Raw genomic sequence first — 11,526 nt, forward strand, 5'->3', positions numbered from 1 at the left:
CTTTAAAACAACAAACCAAAGGCCGTCACGTTGTTGGCTGAGCCTGACGTTAGTGGAAATGCAGACTGGTTGAGCCGAGCACCAGAAACAGCTAGTGTGTAAGGTGTGTTCATGTCTGAAGCCACGCCCCTTTATCATGGCAGAGTTTGATTATCTGTCCGAGCACGTGGATTCAAAGCAGCGGGTTCATCGTGTGTGTGTGTGTGTGTGTGCGCGCGTCTCATGAATGCAGTTTGTGATTGAAACCATCACACTGACAGCAGGTGGGTGCGTCCGGCCAATCAGAGGCCAGAGAGAAAGCAGACCTCCGCTGGCTCATCCAATCCAAATGTGAGGGTCCGGTTAAAGTAAAGCAGACGCTACAGGTCCCTGAGCCTGTGGTATCCATGGAGACAAAGTAATGGGGACAGGACATGTGAGATAGGAGGAGGAGGGGGAGGGGCCTTTGTTCTTCAGGGTTTCCACCGACGCTACCTGGTGGTGACGTCTGCGCTCCACATCTGCCCCGCAGAACAACAACATCAGGGCTCTGAGAGAGAGAGAGAAGAAGAAGAAAGGTTTGGACGTCTGGAGACACTCATGAAGGAAAAGGACATTTAGAGACACACTGGGGACGTTGAGCTCATTTATGTCTCTGATGTTTCTCTGTAGGCTGCAGGATCATAACATCAACAAACCACATGGATCCATTATGGTCCATTCAGAGACCTGCAGACCCTGAAGAGAAGCACAAACATCTACACAGAGAGCAGTGTGAGGTCCTGCTCCGGGCCGCAGCAGTGTGTGTGTGTGTGTGTGTGTGTGTGTGTCTGCTCTTTTCTTAGCTGCATTTGTCAGGAGGAATCTTTCTCAAGTGTGTTTTTGTACAAGCAGTGCTTATTGTGTCGGTTTAAAGATGAAGCAGAGGCGTCTTAATGCTCCAGCCTGTGATCATTCATCAGCAGAACTGCACATCTCCACTGTCTTCTCCTCCATCATCCTCCTCTCCTCTCCTCTCTCCACTCTCCTCCATCACTCTCAGCACCACGCAGATGGATGGAGGAGATGTGGTGACACAGGGAGGAGGAGGAGGAGGAGGAGATGGATGATGAAGCTGCTGGTAATTGAAGACGGGATGTGAAAGTCGTATCGTACATGCAGAGAGAGCAGGGAGGAGGGAGGAGGGAAGGAAAGGAAACCAGGAGGGCACCAGATGAGAGGAGAGGAATGAACGAGCATCCTAATGCTCCCTCATAATGACCTCTGACCTCTGACAGAGGGACACGAGGGGGGAAGAAGGAGAGGAACCAAAAGTCTGGAGGAGGAAACAGAGGGAAGGCTGGAGGATAAAGAGCAGTTAGTGTCGTTACTCTGTGTGTGCAGCGGTGCCGCTCTCTCTGTGGAGACCTTCAGATGTTAAAGTTTCTCCACTCCACGCTACGCCGACCCCTTTCATCTGCTGCTGAGGGCGATGGGGAGAGAGAGAGAGAGAGAGACAGAGAGTGAGACAGACATGGCAGCAGAGAACATGGATACAGGTTCATAATGGAGGAGACAGAGAAGAGACAGAGAGAGAGGGAGAGAGAGAGAGAGAGAGAGAGAGAGAGAGAGAGAGACGAGGGGGGATGAAGGACAGTGTGGAGATGGATAGATGGAGGGAGTGAAGGGTGAGGAAGAGAGAGAGACGAGAGTGAAAGGAGAGATGATGGATGAAAATACATGGAGGACAGACAGACTGCAGGGTCATGGATGGGCCACGGACACACACACACACACACACACTATGAAATGTCCTGCTTAGTATTCCGTTAATAACTTGTGGCCATCTCTACATCTCTATGTGCCTTGCTCAAGGGCAGAAGCAGGAGTGATTATTCTTATCGATTTTTCCAGCCACAAACCGAGGGGAGAACTGCTCATGCTTTCATCTTCTCGTTTCTCAGAGCGCCGCTCCAGTGTGGTCAGTGGAGCTGCACAGCCTGGTGGCGCTGTGGAGCTGCTTGTGCTGAAGAACACTTAGACTAGGACACATTGCTGCGTACGCGAAGGCGTAAGAACAAAGAAGGACACGTCTCTGTCTTGTGCGTGATGAACTCGGCGTGTCTCTCTTCCTTCCCCTCTCTCGCTCTTTGCAGCATTTATGTAATCAAAACTTTGTTTGTTTGGGTCTTTAACTTCTTCTCAGCAGTGTTCTGTATTCTTCCTCCTCTGAGCTTCAGCCTAACAGACCAGACCAGACCATACCTCCCTCTGCTGTCTCTATAGATTTCTCCCACTTAGCTTTCTGGAAATTGGACTAAATGTATTTTTCCGTTGCAAACATCTGAAATAATAAAAGAACTCATGGGTTAGCATGAAATTCCTTCGTATGCACGTTGGTGAATGAGGCGCAGAGTCAAAGTGTGACGTCTTAATGGCCTCTGTGTGTGTGTGTGTGTGTGTGTGTGTGTGTGTGTGTCGCCTCTCAGGCTCTGCAGCTCTCTGATCAGATCAATGTTGCTTTTCTCTGCAATGCAGCAGCCAGAGCAACACTCGGCAGAGCTGCACCCTCTGTGTCTCCCTCAGAGTACTCTGTCCTCACAGGGTCAAAGATCTGGGAATCAAAGCTGAGACTCTGGGACTCTGTGACTTAATCACGCCTCCAAATCCTGCAGAAGACAGCGCTTTTTTCACGACTACAGCCTAGAAATGATTTGATGAAATACGCGACATGAGCGGCATCGCTGAGCACACTGAGCTCTGAACCGTCGCCCTGACGATCACAATCTAGAGTCAAGATACAAGCTGATACATACAGACTTTAGATTATAATTAGTTTCATCCCTGGTGTTCCGCTCTGGTATCATCTGAGGAACCTTGGCGGTGACGTCTGGCGAATGTTTTTTCTGTAGGTGAGCAGATGATGAGGTTCTAATGTCTGTGTGAGGTCAGACGACATCACAACAAACCCTAAAAGTGTACAAACTGAGTATGCAAAGGAGTTTGAGTTCAGCCAATCATAGAAGCTCTGCCTGCTGGATCTTCATGAGCTCGCCCCTGGCTCACCTACCAAAAGAACATTAGCTGACCGCGGTGAGGAGACGTCTGAACTCAAAACATCTCAGACGTCTAACACATGGACCAAACTCAACCAATCTCCTCATCAGATGTTGGACGACTCTAGACTCCACAGCGACACAGTGAGACTGAACTCTCCAGTCCGTCTCCTTCATAAATCCAATTCACCCGTCTACTTCACTGAACACTGGCTGAACTCTTCGTCCCCACAGTCTTCCTCTTCAACAGGCAATCTAAACCCAATTAGCTTGAAGAGCGCCCCATTAGCGAGCGCCCGCACTCCACCTGATCACAAACCTGTGATCCTCTCGTTCCGTATCATGTTCTGTGAAAGTGTCCGGCGCCTCTAATGGAGTCGAAACAGTCAGAGGTGACGGCGTTCCCGTGTTATCAGTCTGAATGAAGCCTCATCTAAACGCCTTCACAGAGGCCGACGCAGCGACACATCCGCCCCTGATAACGTATTCACACTCCGCTATTTAAGCCACTCGTGTGAATTGGCGCCTCCATTTATCGCTCTAATGAAACCCTCAGTGTTTGGAGTGGATTAGAGTTCGAGCGGACGTGACTGCAGTGCGCTGAGCTCAGGGAAACGCTGCACTGAGCGGAAACTCAAGCTTCGGTAGATTCCTCTCTCTCCTGCAATACTGACCGACTCAGGTAAGCCTCATGATCGACCAGGTTAACCCTTCCAGGTCATTATAGATGTAGTTAAGCTAAGCTCATTCTGTCTCTGCACCAAACACAACATAGCCCTGATTCTGCACCACCCAGAGTTTTAATCTCAAACACATCAAATACAAATCTGAAATCATTTTTTATTGGAGCGTAACAAAGTTACATCAAACCCATGAATGATCAAATCTGACTGTGGCACAGATTGAAGGATTTTAGACACCAAAAGTGGATTTAGGTGTTTTGGAGCTTCCATCATCATCAATCAAGTCTTTCTTCATAAAGTTAGGGTCATCTATTTCCACCAGGGGGCGTGAGTGAGCTCATTGTGGAGCATGGAGCCCCTCCCTCTGAAGGTGCGGATGAAGCCTGATACTGAATGAAGCTGCTGAGAGGCTCCGCCCTGTGAAACGCTGCCCCCTGGAGGCAAACAAACATCTGGGCTTCCTTACGTTCCAGCCTTTACATTTTTCTCTTCATTCTGGTATTTTCTGGACACGTCACGTCATCGCCGCTATACAACGCATCGGTAAACCCAAACCTGCCGTAAACTGAGCAGCCTGACCTTTGACCTCATGACCTCTGTGAGCTCAGGCACAGCAGGGATTTACAGGGTTATTAAGGGGTTAATGCTGCTTAATCTGGCCTGTCTGGCTCACTGGGCCCCCCGAGTCCTGACCTCTCCTCTCGCTTGTCTCCTAGCTCCTTAATCCAGCTGCTGGTGTCACATTAACCCTTTGAGAACAGTCTGTAGATATCAATTCATTTATTTCATGGTTGATTGACCTGCAGTGAACTCTTAATTGCCCGAATGTGTGTGTGTGTGTATGTGTGTGTTTGCTCTCTCTCTCTCTGTCTCTTTATCTCTCTCTCTCTGTCTCACCCAGTTTCACACCCAAACTGCCTCTTGTCCTTTTCTTTGTGTTTGCTGCTTTCTGGAAACTCAGAAGAAGAAATGTACAAGATGACATATTGGGTCCACGGCCTTTGGTTACTATGGTAACTGTAGTTCCTTCACATCATCAGCTGAGCTCAGGATGAGCTGATTCATGTTCATGTCTCAGTAGAACATGATGTCAGCACAGACCTGCACAGACTCGTTTCTCTGTTAGAGACCAAACATGAGATACATGTGAGCCCTGAGATGATGAAGAGCTGCTTCATCTTCATCACTCATCTCACTCACTCAACATGATGTCATGCAAACTCTCATTATGAGCGACTGAACTTCAACTGTCAGTTATTTTGTTGAAAAGTGGAAATGTGACATGTTTGTGTGTCTTTGCCTCCTGTCTGTCCGTCTGTCTCTCTACCTGTCCGTCCGTCTCACTCTCTGTCTATCTGTCTCTCTACCTGTCCGTCCGTCTCACTCTCTGTCTATCTGTCTCTCTGTCTCTCTACCTGTCCGTCTGTGTCTCTCCCTGTCTGTCAGTCTCTCTCCCTGTCCGTCCGTCTCGCTCTCCGTCTGTCTGTCTCTCTACCTTTGGGGGAGGTGAGCTCTTTGGCGACAGATGACGGTCTGCTTTTCATCTCCATGGCGACCCTGGAGGAAACCCGGGCCTTGGTTGGTGACAGCAGCTCCTCATTGGCTAAAGAGTCTGTCCTTGTCACGCCGCCCCGCCCGCTGCTGCCCTCCTCCACCAATGCCACAGTGTCTCTTAGCGTGTTGCTAGGCGACATGGTCCTGGACAGCCCCGTGGCCTGGTCCTCCTGAGCGTCCGTCACCTTGGAGGCGGAGCGGGGCAGGACGTGGACCTGCCCGCCCCCTCCCTGCCCGTTGCTCTGCGGTCTCGGTGCAGACATGGAGGCTTTCCCGTTCCCGTGTTGGCTGTAAACTTTGTACCGGATCATTAAGATGATAATGAAAACCAGAACGGACGCCACGATGATCCCGCCGATGATGATGATCATGGTCCCGCCCAGGAAGTGGCTGTGCAGCGCCTGGCACTGGCTGAACTCTGTGTCCGTGGTGAAGGACACGCAACCCAGAGGACGAGTGGCCGTCAGCGAGGTGACGACGTCATCGAACACAGCCAGGACACACAGGTCGTAGCTCCGCCCAGCCGCCAGGTCACGCACCAGGAAGTCGTTGCTGCTGGAGGGAATCATCCTGTGAACACAGAGAGGAGAGGAAGGACATCAGACACAACAAAGCATCCAGGAAACACAAACACAAGGCAGACGGCTCAGCGGGAACACCAGAGAACAAACCTGCAGATTATACCACAACATGACTCAATGTGATTATGAACCAGAGCCTAGTGATCCAGATCCAGATCCTACTGATCCAGATCCTACTGATCCAGATCCAGAGCCTACTGATCCAGATCCAGAGCCTACTGATCCAGATCCAGATCCTACTGATTCAGATCCTACTGATCCAGATCCAGATCCTACTGATCCAGAGCCTAGGCTGGCTGTAACACTCCTACTTCTACTTAGTCTCCATGAATCAGACACAGACAGACAGACAGACAGACAGACGGACAGACGGACAGACGGACAGACGGACAGACAGACATAATCGTCTCCTAGAGAGACCGGTTCCGTCCTCGTCCTGTGCTCTGGCATGTTGTTGCCGTGGGTTACACGTGAAGCTGCCTGTGGCTCAGCTTCCTTATTTCCCTGCAGACTGAAGATTCATCATCTGGTGATTTGAGGAATGGCTCTCAGATCTTCTCTTCTCTCCCTCCTCAGCTGATTAAACACATTCCCCTTTCTTCCGATTCTTATCTTCTATTTCCGTCTCACCACAGACACGGAGCTCCGGTTCTCCCTGTCATCCCTTTCCTCTGGGGACGGAGATAAACCCTCACGAGTAAATCGATGTTTCCTCGCGTCTCTCTGCAGGGCTTCAGTGAAAACGGCAGGATTGTCGTATTTCATTTCTATGTTGCGTGTTAATCCTGTCGCTCTGTTTCTTCCTGTCTCCCCTCTGGACACAGTGTCTGTCTCTCTGCAGAGACAGACACGGTCTTCAGTGGTGTCGCACAGCTGATCAGGGGCTGTGTGTGAGTGTGTGTGTGTGTGTGTGTGTGTGTTTGCTGGCTCGGGCTCATCGGCGGCTTTGAACCTCCACCAGGAAGTGGCTCTTGGCAGGAAGCTCTCTGTGTGCTCTGTTCCTCATCGGAATCCAACCAGGAAACTTCACTGCCCTGATGTCGTGCCAAAGGGCAGAAGCTGGTGGAGCCGAACAAGGAGGCGAGAGAGGAGAGAGGAGAGAGGAGAGAGGAGAGACGAGGGACGAGAGACGAGAGACGAGAGACGAGGGACAGAGCGGCACACGGAACACTGAGCTGGTCTCACTGCTGAGCCTGTCTCACTGCTGAGCCCGTCTCACTGCTGAGGGACAGAAACACGCTTCCCTCTTCTTCTCTCATCTTCCTGAGGTCACATCATCATGTACGCTTCAGTGTCACACAGCTGTTTAACCCACGCCATGCTACAGTTGGTATGGTCTTGACATGGAGTTTATGTGCTACAATGAAACAGAAAGATGTTTGACTCATTTGACATTTGTTAAATATGAACATGATCAGCCGACAAACATGTTGATGCACAGAAACACGTGAAGCTGCAGCTGCTGTGTGTGTGTGTGTGTGTGTGTGTCTGTCTTTATGGTGACTGGGGACAGACTGGGGACAGACTGGGGACAGACTGAGGACAGACTAGGGACAGACTGGGGACGGCTTCAGTTTTTTGCTAAAGGGCACTTCAGCAGGACCAACCAGAAGCCTGCACGCTGCTGCCATGGCAACAATTGAATTACATCTCATCATATCAGCGTCTGTCTCTGATTTGTCCTCTGAGTGTTTGTGTGTTCGGCTGATGGGACGTTAGGGGGGACGCGACCCTTACTGCCAGTCAGCAGCTCATAGAATACGAGATTGGTATCAGGAGAGCTGCAGTCATAAATCTGGAACATTCACAGTGAAGATCGTTCAGGATGTCTCACACACACACACACACACACACACACACACTTTGGGCTGCCCCTCGTTATCGGTTGTTTTGGCTGTTGAACATTTAGAATCCTTGTTAGCAGAGCCGTTGGATCCTGGAGGCCTCAGACTCCGTCGTGACTCAGTAGCAGCTGGCTACCGTCTCCTCCTCCTCCTCCTCCTCCTCCTCCTGCATGTTTGTAGTCGTAAAGTGCGTTAACACAGAAGCTTCTTGGCATGTTTTCCTCCTCGATCATCACACTTCCTCTCCTGCTTTTCATCCCTAACTCCTGTCAGCGTCGTCGTGTTGGCGGAGCTGTAATTTGTGCAGATTGCTGTCATTTCCTCAGGTTGCCTCCTCGCCTCTGTGCTGTCAGGCCCTCGCTTCTCTAAACGCCATCGTTCACCGTTTTAGCGCCGGGCGAACGTGATGGAAACCTTCCAGAGAGAGAGTGACGGCGTTTACATCGCCCGGCTCTGATGTTAAACCCTGCAAATCGCATTTCCCCGTGTGAGATCAGAGCGGAGACGCAGAGACGCTGGCTGGTATCAAGAGACGAGCTATCAGCTTAATTACCGCTTCTGCTCCGCCGAGAAATCACCCGTCTCCACCAATCGGGTGGAGCGCAGGAAATAGAGTTGATTCCCATCAGTAAGCGTTAATAACAGGCCTTCAAAACTCATCTGCCAATTACGTCTCAGAGCTTCGCCTTAACGAGACGCTGAAGCTCCACGAGTGCGAGAAGGAGCGCTCAGCACTTCACGCAATTAACTCTCTGATGGGTGAGACGCCTTTAAATGTCTCTCACGGCGAGGACACACACGCTGGCGTCGGGGGCAACGTTCAGTCTGAGGTCGACGCCCCCAGCACAGCCACCGGGGGCGGCGTTCGTATCGTACCACACCAAGGTGACCACAGGGGAAACAGGAAGTTCACCTTGCAGCCAGGGTTGTTTGTTTTCATACTGGGGGAAGTAAACGTGGCCCTGCTATCTACAAACAGGAAGTACGTATATGTTCAGGGTATGGAAACCCAGGATGCTGTGCTCTGTCTCGCCTCAGCCAATCACAGAGCAGCTTCCCCTCCACTGTCACAGCTGCACACGCTGAACAAGTGGGTGGATTTTCTTTCTGTAGGTGAGGCGGGGGACAGGAGGGTGAAGTGGCACTTTATTTTATTTATATGTATTATTCTAAGCAGGACCACGAGGCCGAGCGGTGTCAGGGTGGATCTGCCTCTGAACAGCTTCACACTGTCGCCTCATGTTTATACATTTATGAGTTCATCCCTGCCTGCTTCACACAGGAAACACTTCCTGCTGCAGATCTGGAATTGGAACGTTTTATCAACTGCTCATGTTTCTGATCAGAGTTAGAGGCGTGTGTGTGTGTGTGTGTGTATGTGTGTGTGTGTCAGAGTGTGTGAGTGAGTGTGCTTGTGTGAGAGTGTGTGTTTGTGTCAGAGTGTGTGTGTGTGTGTGTGTGTCATAGTGTGTTTGTGTGTGTCTGAGAGTGATTGCGTGTTTGTGTGTGTGTATGTGTGTGTGTGCGTGGTCACTCATCAGCCCGTCAGCATTACACTCATTACACTGTATGTTCATGTATTCAACACAGACAGATACAAGGGCCTCTGAAATGTGTGTGTGTGTGTATGTGTGTGTGTGTGACATTTCCATGCTGTCTGGATTCAGTCATCTTGACTGACAGGAGGACGTTTTGTTTGTAAATACTGTCCATCAATCAGCCCCCAGGCCCTCAAAGTGCGTCCACCCAGACACACACACACACACACACACACACACACACACACACACACACACACACACGTGTCACAGTCTCAGTTGGAGCCTTCAGGTTGTGACTGTTGATGTAAGCAGAATGTGAAGTGAATATTTATGAAAGTATTTGATGTGACAACAGAGCAGAGACGCACACACACACACACACACGCACACGCACACGCACACACACACACACACAGGCACACGCACAGGCACAGGCACAGGCACACACGCACACACACACACACACACACCTCTAATCAAAGGTAAAGTCTCCCTCTTGTAGCTGTGTAATGGGAGTAAATGCTGCTTAATGCATGAATCTGTGTCAGGCCTCCTGCTGTGAGGCGGTGAGGAGGAACCCTGTGCACCGCCCTTCATCAGGACGAGGAAGCTTCCTCCTCTAAGCTGCTGCATCCAGACGAGCCGTAAAAGCTGAGGATTTACAGGAAGTCAGCAGTGGCTGAGGCGTCTTTGTTTCTCGGCCTGTCAGTCTAACTTGTGGACGCTTAAAGCTGCAGGACGCTCAGTGTGTGTGTGTGTGTGTGTGTGTGGACTCGACTCACACACGTGCAGCCAGGATCAAACATGATGTCACACGATCAAAGAAGGGCTGTAGTGCGTTCTGCTGTTCCTGTGAGCTTCTCCTCATTATCGCAGCCAAGCTTCCTGTTTGACACGCGACCCTCAGACGCTTCGATCGGGACTAAATACCACAAACTGGACTGGAAGCTGTCGATACGTTCGCTTCATTAAGCTTCCTGTTAGTGTAAAGCACAGCAGAGAAGGAGGGCCTGAAGCTCTAACAGGGACACAGATCCAGACACGCTGCCAGTTTGTCCTGAAGCACCGGACGACCAAGAACACGCCAACAACACGTCAACAACACGTCGACAACACGCCAACAACAGGTCCATGTGCTCAGGGAAACAACTCCACATCAAACATCTGCAGACAGGAGGAAACCCCAGATCTCTGTCCTGAGGTGACGCCACACTGGAGCCCACAGACGCTCACAAGCAATGAGATGAGACAAACATGATGTCATCGCAGTGTGACGCCGGTCGCCCCACTGAGGAAATGTGCTAAAGTGTGATTTAGCCCTCACATGCCTGAATACTTCCATCCATCATCTCATAATCCTTCTGTTTCCTGCTGTAAACACACTTTAAGTGTTTGATGAAGACGAGTTCATGTCTTCCTCTCAGTGTAGCTGCAGCTTTAAAGTGTGACTGTGCCTCAGTGTGAGCATCGATCATTAGCTTGTGTTAGTGGTTAAGTGGTTAAAGGGGCTGGAGCTCATGCAGCTGTGGAGCCAGCAGGGGGCGTGGCTTCTGCTCTCAGCCCCACCCTGAGCTGCATTAACCCCCTGCTGTGTGAGGGAGAGTGTGTGTGTGTGTGTGGATAAACCTCCATTTGGCTGCTTACATATATCATCTGTTTCCTCTGGACACAAAGCAAAGCTGCTGATCACATGGGGGCCAGGCTGAGCTCTGATTGGCTGATAGCTCCTCACCTCCAGACACCACTAAGGTGCATCTGACAAACACAAACCACCAGTGTGTGTGTGTGTGTGTGTGTGTCTGTGTGTGAGGGTGTGTCTGTGTGTGAGTGTGTGTCTGTGTGTGTGTGTGTGTGTGTGTGTGTGTGTGTGTGTGTCTGTGTGTGTGTGTCTGTGTGTGTGTGTGTGTGTGTGTGTCTGTGTGTGTGTGTCTGTGTGTGTGCGTGTGTCTGTGTCTGTGTGTGAGTGTGTGAGTGTGTGTGTCTGTGTGTGTCTTTGTGCCTGTGTGTGTTTGTGCCTGTGTGTTTGTGTGTGTGTCTGTATGTGTGTCTGTGTGTGTGTCTGTCTGTGTGTGTGTGTGTGCTTGCGTGTGTGTGTGAGTGCATGTGTGTGTGCCTGTGTGTGAGTGTGTGTGTGTGTGTCTGTATGTGTGTCTGTGTGCGTGCGTGTGTCTGTGTGTGTCTGTATGTGTGTGTGTGTGTGTGTGTGTCTTAGAGCTCCACAGCTTCTTGTGTATTAAAGTCTTAAGTGTGTAAAAGCTTCATTGTTTGTTGAACAGCTGAGCGACTGAAGAAAGCAGAAAACAGTGAAA

At 50.5% G+C, this 11,526-nt stretch overlaps 1 protein-coding gene across 1 annotated transcript in view; it reads right to left on the minus strand.

Annotated features, from left to right (window-relative positions):
* Positions 1-700: 700 nt before the first annotated feature.
* Positions 701-11,526, minus strand: part of LOC142988465 (leucine-rich repeat and fibronectin type III domain-containing protein 1-like protein) — a 24,495-nt gene continuing 13,669 nt past the window's right edge. Inside the window, exons 7-8 of the mRNA XM_076137651.1 lie at positions 5,193-5,821; positions 701-717 (exon numbers count right to left, since the gene is read on the minus strand). Of these exons, the coding sequence (XP_075993766.1) occupies positions 701-717; positions 5,193-5,821 (646 nt within the window). The remainder of the gene's footprint in view (positions 718-5,192; positions 5,822-11,526) is intronic.

Source organism: Genypterus blacodes, unplaced genomic scaffold (assembly GCF_046128005.1).
Source record: "Genypterus blacodes isolate CSIRO-AG114 ecotype Tasmania unplaced genomic scaffold, CSIRO-AGI_Gbla_v1 ptg000330l_1, whole genome shotgun sequence".
Classification (NCBI taxonomy): domain Eukaryota; kingdom Metazoa; phylum Chordata; class Actinopteri; order Ophidiiformes; family Ophidiidae; genus Genypterus; species Genypterus blacodes.